Below are 9,170 nucleotides of genomic sequence, written 5' to 3' on the forward strand. Positions count from 1 at the left end.
ACACGCATATTGCATCAAAATGAGTGAGGAAGAGCAACATTTTCACTTGGAGATGGTGGTATAGCATCCACAGGTTCTTCTCCTGTGCCTCTGATGCTTCACTTGCACACCCCAAGTGAGAAAGTGCCTTCTCTGGCTGGTGTCACTTCACTAATAAATCAGAGCAAACTGAGGGGAGAGCTGAAATATCCACACACAGTATCTGCATGCACTGTTTCAGTGTTCAGATTAAACAGGAAACCCACACAGTCAAACCCAGTAATGTGCTCATCTTCAGAAAGAGCAGGCACCCCTGAAGAGGGGAACCACGTTCCTTTACATGTTCCATCACACCAAAGAAATAAACCAAGGACTATTCCATGTGCTTGCTTGATCCATCAGTTTGTTTATGGCTAAAGTGCAGTTACTGAGCTAGAGGTGCCATCCTCGCATGATGGTATCTGCTCATTTTGCAGTGCCTGTTGCTCTCAGGAACTGGAGGGCAGTGTCTTGTATGGATTGAGGATCCCTTTGGGGTCTAACAAGGCTTTGAAACGCTGCATTAGAAAGACTGCCTCATCGGGTTTGCTGTACTTAATGAACTGCTTTTTCTTGAAGCCCAGTCCGTGCTCTGCACTGATACTGCCATTGTATCTTGCAGTCCACTCATACACAAATGGCTCAATGGCATCCAGCAGGGAACGGCTATAGGACTCCGCTGTGATGTTCAAGTGCAAGTTTCCGTCTCCTGGAAGAAAACATTGCAGAGGTGGGTCTGTAAGAAAAACTCAGTGGCCCTGCCGTGGAGACTCATTACTGCCTCCTCCATGTACTCAAACAACAGTGCCTTTGTTAATCTCCAAACTGTGCAAGAAAGGATGAGTTCATTGTCCTTCTACAAACATCAGCCTCTCCATGCACAAATAATTCAAATAGGATCTTTGTTTTTCCATGCTTTCAATACAGTATTTGAGGAAGTGTTCCGAGTTAAGCTACTTTCAAATTCCCACTCTTGTGATTTTAAAATTCAAACAACTGTGCTGTGTTAATTATTGTCCCACTGCCGAGATGGCATGCCACAGAATTCCCCAATGGTATTTCATAATGATCATTAGATTTTAATATGGCCCTCCATCATTCTCTCCCCCTATTATGTTTGTGCAATGTTCTAAATGCACTTTGGCACTGTGTCAACAGAAACAACACAAGCAGAACATTTTCTCCTTTTGCCACTTGTGTGTGATGGTATTTGACTAAGCACACAGTTGCTGGGTATTTGGAAGACAAAACACACAAAGATAAACACAACTTACTCATTCTCACTCTGGAACCTCTTCCTACATCCCAGCAAACCCTCACAGCTTAATCCTCAATACCAAGAGCTACCAGAGGCAGGCTTTATTATGCAGACTTGTCTTCCCATGTCTTTCAAATAATCTCAAACCAAGCATGCTCAAGAGTGTTCTGTTCTTTTAAACAGAACAGCTCTGGTAAACTACCAATTCACCTGCTTGTAAAATCAAATTAGTTTGAAAGCATTCTGACAAACGTACTAGCCTTTCTGTGCATTACCTTTATCACTCTCCTTTAGAGGGTTAATGGCCTAGACGAAATTGATTTTCAATATGACTAATCACTTTGGACAAGGAAGTGTTTATCTACCAAATGTGTCTAAGTACGTTAATCAAATTGATGGTCCAGTTAAACAACCTACATGCTTAAACAGAAAGTACAGAGCAAGAAGATACAAATGATCAGTTCAGTGCCTGTCTGGCTAGCAAACTGCCATTAATATATGGAATACAGTCTGAAAGCAATGAAATTAAAGCATGAAGATCCTTACGCATCCTCCTAACAGCTCTTGGCTATTTAGTCTATGCCTCTCACTAATGTAAAAACCACCATTAAAACTGCTAGGAAGTTGAACAGCAAAACCTGGAGCACAAAAGAGCAATCACCTCCTTTCCCAGCATCCACACTTACCCAAGTGGCCATAGCCCACCACGTTTTTGGCACTCTGGCCCAGCCGAGCCCTCATGTCAGTCACGAGATCATACAGCTTTCCCACAGGGAGAGAGATGTCGTATTTGTAGACGTAGCCATCATGAGTGAGGGCCTCTGTGATCCTCTCCCGCAGGCTCCACAGCATCTGACAAATCAAAGATTAAAGAAATCCAAATAAACCAAGTACCTCTTGGCTTCCATGCTTTGTGGCATAGAGGGAAAAGAGCCTTGATTCTTTGCATCAACTTCTGATTTTCCTCGATAACCTTTGTGTCTTGGAAGCTAGTAATAACACTTTCTTGGCAGCACCGTAAAGTGATACACCAACTCTTCAAGCTTGACAGTACCCCAGATAGAAAGAACACAGGCAGGGGCATTCTCTCCAAAGCTGTTTTGGGTTTCCTAAGAAGTGGGGATGTGCCTCCTCTACTGAACTGCAAGGATTGGTTTGGCAACTGGGCCTGGAAGAACCATGGGTCAGTGTAAAAGACTCACATTCACCGGGCGGACACAAATCACTGTCCTTCTCACTGAGACACTATGCATCTGTCTTGTTCCCTGGGACCACAGTCTCTGGCTCTAACACACTGTCACGCTGGCCTACAGGAATTTGCTCACTCCTGGCCTTGCTGACAACTCTGCTTCTGGTTTTGATAATTTTCAGGCAGTTTGGGTCCTACCCCAGCAACTACTGAAAGATGTAATTCATTATCCTCATCTTTTTAAAAAGGGAAACATCCATCAAATACTCAGGCCTTCTGGGAAGAGTCAGCAGTGGTAAGTATTCTCTCTTAGCACTCCTACTCAATAGGCCAAGTAAGCTACCAAATCGCTTGGGGACGTTTATACCAAACATCAGTCTGACCACTGCCCTATGAAAAACAGAAATCCAAGTAGAGAATCATGTCAAAGAGATTTGCGCAAAAGGAAATGATGACTTGCCTTTATTTTCTTATCATCCGTTGCCACAGTTCCATCAGTGACCAAACCAGAAGTCATGGTCTGTTCTAGGAAGTTGTTCAATTTTTCTTCATCATGGGTCGAGTTGGAGCCTGAAGTTTCAATTAAAACATAAAAAGGGCTGCCTGAAAGTGAGGGAGAACAGAATAAGCAGATGCTCTGGGGTAAAAGCACAGGATTTAGCGCAGGTTCTGGAGCATTTCCCAAGCCTGGCACATTTCATGAGGTCGCTCTACTGTCCAGATTCTCTGGTGCCAGGTGAACGGGCAGCTCAAGTCACAATCTTTTATCTGCAGGGCACTTCACTTACACGCTCTATCCTTTACCTAGCCACCTATTCTTTAGCTAGCTTTTCACAAAACTAGTAGTTTCGTGGGAACAAGTAGAAGTAAAAAGTCTTATCTTTAAAGACTTCCACCAAACCTGTTTGGGATTGAGTACTGGGTAAAAAAATTATAAGGAATGCCCACACACTCATTGACATATATATATGTATATATATAAAACTAGGCTAAAAATCCCCAATGCATGAATGACACTGGTACCTGTCACTGGGCTGGACAGCTTGAGATGTCTCTCAACCAATTCCATGCATTTCTCATCCATGAACTCATAGGCAGACAGGATCTCTCCCAGCATGGCTCTGCAGGTTGTAAATGTTTCCAGAACCTTAGCGAAACTCTGACACCCTTCAGACAGAAGGGAGAGGAATCAGGAACAAAAAACAGCTCCCCAAAACCTTGTAAAAAGTTTTAAAAAGTCTATCAGGCTTCAGGTCATCTTTCCCACCTCCAGAAAATGCAACCTCCCACACCGCATGGGTTTAGATCAGCAGTTCCTGTAATGGTTTGAGCTGGGAAAGGTTTCAGAGCAGAACAGCAGGAGGATATAGCAATTAGTCTTTGCTGTGGCAAGACCTCTTGAACACTCTAAGACACTTCATACCAAAATGTCTGCCCCACGCTCAGTTCTCAGCACAGGCAAGAAGGTGACCCCAGAAATTTAAAGGCCACTGTAAGAGTCCAGGCAAATTCTGGGGTCCACTGCACATATTCCACAGGTCTGTCAGCGCTTGGAGTCTACTCATCCCCTCCTAGGAGTTTTGCTCTCTGCTCTCAAGGCCACATCTGATATGACCAAGCTGTTTGAGAAACCTCTGCTGGCCTTGGAGATTTTTGAGGAAAGAACAGTCTCAGTGAAGGCTCCCCACAAACAACTCTGTCAAAAAGCCTCAGCAGGGACACCCCAGCTGAGGCTCACTCCGAAGCAGCTTTTAAGCAGCTGTGCCTGGCCATATACCCTGCTGATCCACACCCTGACCTGCAGACTTGATTTCCCAGCCTTGCTTTGTCACTATGGACTCACCCAGTGACCACTGGAGTGTGACCAGACTTGCCCTGCTCACCTCACTCGGGTACTGTCAGACTGGGCCCTCTTCATCCAGCTAAGCTCCTGGCTCTCCTTCCCTTGCAGAGCAACCTGTCCTTGCAGGTATTTTACACATTTACAAATACCTGCACAGGCATTTTAACATACAGCACCATACTGTTTCTCAGAAACAAGGTGATGCTGGTAGTCTAGCTCAGCAGGCTGACCAGTGCTTTCTTCCCCCATTCCTATTCCCTTCCCAGCCTCTGAATTCAGGTGTGAAATTATTAATATCAGCTCCTACCTAGGAATGCCAGATTCACAGCCTTAGGTTTCTGAGGACAGAGTATGGAGACAGCAGTGATAACTCCCAAGGTCCCCTCGGATCCAATGAAAAGCTGCTTCAAGTCATAGCCAGTGTTATCTTTGCGCAGAGACGCCAAGCAGTCCAGAGCTGAGCCATCAGCCAGCACCTGTGGGAATACGGAGACCCAGGCAAAGCACCAATGTAGAAATCTGCTGTCGTAAGCTTGTCCACTACCAAGCTGATGAAAAGCTGCCACTAGCCTTGAGCAGTGGACACCAGCTGCAGTCCATTCTCACAGTCTCATCACTGTTCCTCCATTCCCAGCTCTTCCTCCTCTCTGTATCCTGCCTGAGTCTTCCTCCAAACTTTTCTGCTGCTTTTTTTATGGTGCTGTTTGCACACGTTCCAGCAGGACAAGTAATAACAGAAGATGGAGCTTGCTGTGCTTTTCTTACCAGCAGTGGAGAAGATCAGCCATTCTTTGCAGCCCTAGCTCCCATTATTCCACAGAAACAAGGAACACTGTTTGAGACAGTGAACATAGTTAACCAGAATGAAGCAAGCCCTCCACCACTTGAGCCTTAAATCAAGGCTGAATGTCTCTAAGACACGTTATTAAAGGCTGTTTTGACACTAGAGGGACTAACCTGAGAGACAAAAGCTCTCCTTTCTGGGCCTACACAATAAAACCAAACCAGGCTTTTGTTACCTACCCAATTTATTTCCTATTAGCTCTCTGCTCCCAAGCCCCCAAATCTTTTAGAACCACTAATCCCAGCCTTTACACACAGAGGCACAGGCCTGTAGGGCAGAAGCAGGCTGAGGAACAGCAAAGACTCTAGGAGAAAGCCAGCAGCCAAACAAACCCAAAGCAGGCAGCTCTATTAAAAGTCGAGTGAGCAGCCACTAGAAAGAGTGTGCTGTAGGATGGATTTAGCAGAGTGTTCCAGAGACTTACCACTCCACAAAGGAATCAACCTCATGCAGGTAACTTGGGATCACCAAATCTCTCTCTACCTTCTTTTCACTTCTCTGGATTAGAAAACTACCTGATATTACTTCTGTCAGTAAGGACAGAGGCAGAAGCTGGAAACTGCAGTAGCAATAACAGATGCTACACGCATGAAGACTCTTGTTGATCCTTGCAAAAGAGCCATACAAGGGAAAGTTAAGAGTGGAAGCCTGGAGAGGAACTTGTCTGCATCATGGACAGCTAAGGGCTAGAACAGCAGGAAATGGTAAGAAGTAGAGGTTTAAATGCAGAACGGAACTGCCAGGTACTCGCCTTACCACTTCCAGTCCTAGCACTGTCCCTCGGAGAGAGCCGTATCTCAAGAGCCGTAAGCCTCCAGCATTTGTGGCCACATTACCACCGATGTGACAGCTACCTTTCGCTCCCAAGTCAAGTGGCATGATAAACCCCTGCTCCTCCAAGTACTCGTTGAGTTTCTCTAAGATGCAGCCAGCCTGGCACACAAGGATTCCTGAAACATAAATGTCCTGCTACAAGCTGATGGCCGAGAAGAAGGTGCCTCCTCAAGAGGCGGGATAAGTACAAGCAGATGCAACCACCCCTTCCTCCAAAACTGTCTGGGATTCAGTTTAAATGCACAGCAAGTCTGTCCATGCTATAGGGCATTGTCCTACCCCTCCACAAGCCTAGGGGAGCTTTGCCATTGCCTCAACATCTAGTCATCTACAACTCTGAACTGCTAAAACACAATGACATTAAGTGTATCTCTGCCTGTTGTTCTCCCTCTCGAACCGAAATACTCAAACCAGTCTGATTCCTAACTCTCAAAATCCAAACAACGTGTAAGTTTCCCTTCCCCTCCCCTTCCCTCTGCTAGTGTAGTTATCAGGTGCCGCCTTCAACATTGTCATTCTGCTCCACCTGCTGGGTTTCTCATTTAATTTATGAGCAGATAACAGGATGTCCATGTTTCACTTCTCCCTTTCTTCCTCCTTCTGCCACCAGATGTATTTTTATATCTGCTACTGTTATAACCTAAGGATTACATCAGCAGCAGAAGCCTGGATGAAACAAACCTCTGACGCCCGTTATGACACTGCTGGGCAGAACCTTGCTGATCCTGCAGTTATCAGTTCCCAGGAAAAATGGCTGGTTTAAGGCCTGGGGCTCATTTCTGTGCCTCACATCTCTATGATATTTACCAGACACCTTGTCAAAGCTGACAATCCGGTTCATGAGAACAGTGGAGAGAATGATCTCATCAAAGACAGGAACGCTGCCCCCAACAAGGCCTGTGTTACCCCCCTGTGGGTTCACTGCCAGGTTCCTCTCATAGCAGTATCTGGAAGGAAAAAGGTTTCTGAAGCCTTAGGCATTTTAAGGCCGTAATTCAGTCCATCAGAAGAGTTTCACCTCTACATGAACGTCTACTGTTGCGACAGCACTCAACGCTCCTTAAAATTAAGCAGCATTTAGCCTGAAGATTAAATTGATATAAAGGGACAGTTTCACTGCAAAAGTGAGAAAGCACAATTCCTTACTAAACTCACTGCAGCACTGAGCAAAGGAGCGAACACTTGGGGTTACTCTCATGCATATCTACAGATCTGCCACGCAACATCTGCCTGGAAGTCACCGCTCACTCCACTTATACATAAGCTATTTATCACCCCAGAAAAGCCAAGGTCCAGGGAGAGCACTGGGCCTGGGAAATACAAGGCACAGGTAGAAGTCCCCTTCTGCTTGAAAAATTTCAGCTGCCTAAGTGAAAACACTCCTAATTAGGAACCTGTAGGTTTTTTAGACAAGCAACACTGACTCCCCACCAGTACATGCATACCTCCAGACTAGCAACAGCATACAGTGTTTCCCATCCTGGGAGCAGATGGAATAAAAGGTACATCAGGGAACAGTGGGCAGCCCAAGGAAATGGGGATATAAAGAGCAGAGGGGAGAGCTGAAGTCACCAGAGCTCAACCACAAGACACGCAGTCGGGAAGAAAACAGCTTCAGCAATTCCAATGCTTGAGCAATTAGTGCCTCAACATCTAGAATTTCCCTTCACCTGCCGGATCCTCCCTGACTACACCGGAGTTTCCTCACCAAAAGCCCAGCAGAAAAGGTGTGTGTTACCTGAGAACTTGAGATACTTCTGCTGTTGTCTGCGGCTTCAGCATCAGCTTGCTACAGCCTGCAATAAAAGCAAGGGACTCTGAAGCCTCTAAAGTTGAACAACTCTGAAGTTGTGGGCTCTAAATTTGAGGCAAGAAAGAAAAATGTGGTGAAGCATGATGTCCGAAATAACAATGCTCTCTCCCCTGTGAGGCAGAGGCATTTTAACCACTTTTAAAACAAACATTTTCAATAGTGGGCTTTCCCTTAAACCACTCTAGAAACTTTGCATATATCCATAGACTCAGTTCCCAGTGGGGGCAACGGGAAAGGTTTTATATTCTCATGCAATCTTTGACAAAAGCAACAGAAAATTCACGCCACTTGTTTTCTGAGGTTCAGCCAAAACTGTTAACTGTATCAATTTGTTTCAGGAAAAAATTACTTACTAAGTTAACTGGGCTTAGATTTTTTTTTTTAAATGAAAACCTGAAAGATTAGCAGATATTAGGTAATTCTCAAAGGAATATTTTCTATGAGGAAAACTCATTTTGGCCTGTAAAGATGTGGTCTGCTATAAATAAAGATATTTCCTTTGGCAGGCTTTTCATTCTGGTACGTTAACAGGGCAGACAGGAGGTTTTACCAAAATCAAGAAAATAAACAAGCTCACGTACCTCGGACTGATTTAAGCCAGTCCACATTAAATGATTTCAGTTCCTCCGGATTTGTGATGACTCTACCTGGCATTACACGCTCAAAGAAAGCCACATCACTGTCAGACACAAGGGCGAAGGGCAGCCGCCGCACTCCGTAACGCTCACTCGTCAGCATGACCTCCTGGAAGCTGGAGGAGGCTGCGTGGAGCGCTCTCCTGCCCCGAGGCCTCATACCCCAAGGCCTGGAAACCACACTCGTGGGCACACCTGACAGCTTCCTCCGCTGAAGCGTCCCCGGGGCAGAAGTCACTCTCTGCTGTGCCAAGATTCTCCTGGGGAAGCTCGTCGGCCATCTTAGCCCAGTCCAGCGATTCCACACAGAGCAGCGGGGGACCGCAGAGGAAATCCCCATGGCCACCCTGAAAAGCAGAGGCCTAGCTCACGGCCGAGCTCCGCTCCTCGCTGCCCGGGCTCGGGGAGGCGGGAGGGTGTCCTCTCCCGGAGGAAGCAGCTTAAGCGCTCCCCCAGCTCGTGAAGAGCTGGGAACAGGCCCCTCGACGTGTGACAACCACCCTGCCAGGCGATACCACACGTCAGGCGGGTGTACGTGTGTGTGTGTGGCGGGGGGGGGGAAATACCCATCCCGTAGCGCCTCAGACAGCGGCTCTCCCCGCCGCCGTGACCAACCGCCCGCCCAAGCCCAGCCGGGACACGGCAGCCTCACGCACCCCTCGGGTGCTTAGCTTGGGCCTGGCAGCTTCGGGCCTGTCCCGGTGCAGGCAGCAATGGAGGCTGGGGGCGCCTTGGG

General features: G+C 46.7%; 1 protein-coding gene across 1 annotated transcript; it reads right to left on the reverse strand.

Annotated features, from left to right (window-relative positions):
- Positions 1–370: 370 nt before the first annotated feature.
- D2HGDH (D-2-hydroxyglutarate dehydrogenase) lies at positions 371–9,050 on the reverse strand. The gene is made up of 10 exons (XM_010561214.1): positions 9,001–9,050; positions 8,381–8,781; positions 7,725–7,782; positions 6,794–6,933; positions 5,909–6,102; positions 4,616–4,784; positions 3,489–3,632; positions 2,926–3,068; positions 1,963–2,128; positions 371–727 (listed from the first exon to the last, which is right to left on the reverse strand). The coding sequence occupies exons 2-10, from the start codon at positions 8,772–8,774 to the stop codon at positions 468–470; spliced, it is 1,668 nt and encodes a 555-aa protein (XP_010559516.1). The 5' UTR covers positions 8,775–8,781; positions 9,001–9,050; the 3' UTR covers positions 371–467.
- Between the last annotated feature and the right edge of the window lie 120 nt (positions 9,051–9,170).

This window comes from Haliaeetus leucocephalus, unplaced genomic scaffold, assembly GCF_000737465.1.
Source record: "Haliaeetus leucocephalus isolate CR32 unplaced genomic scaffold, Haliaeetus_leucocephalus-4.0 Scaffold143, whole genome shotgun sequence".
Taxonomy (NCBI): Eukaryota; Metazoa; Chordata; class Aves; order Accipitriformes; family Accipitridae; genus Haliaeetus; species Haliaeetus leucocephalus.

Bases quoted from the DNA above. Each gene is read 5' to 3' on its own strand.
- D2HGDH (XM_010561214.1), bottom strand. From the start codon at position 8,774: ATGGGGATTTCCTCTGCGGTCCCCCGCTGCTCTGTGTGGAATCGCTGG. The intron at 6,103-6,793 runs GTAAATATCATA...TTTATGTTTCAG, and splicing joins CAGCTTTGACAAGGTGTCTG to GAATCCTTGTGTGCCAGGCT. The intron at 3,633-4,615 runs GTAGGAGCTGAT...TTCTGTCTGAAG, and splicing joins TGTGAATCTGGCATTCCTAG to GGTGTCAGAGTTTCGCTAAG.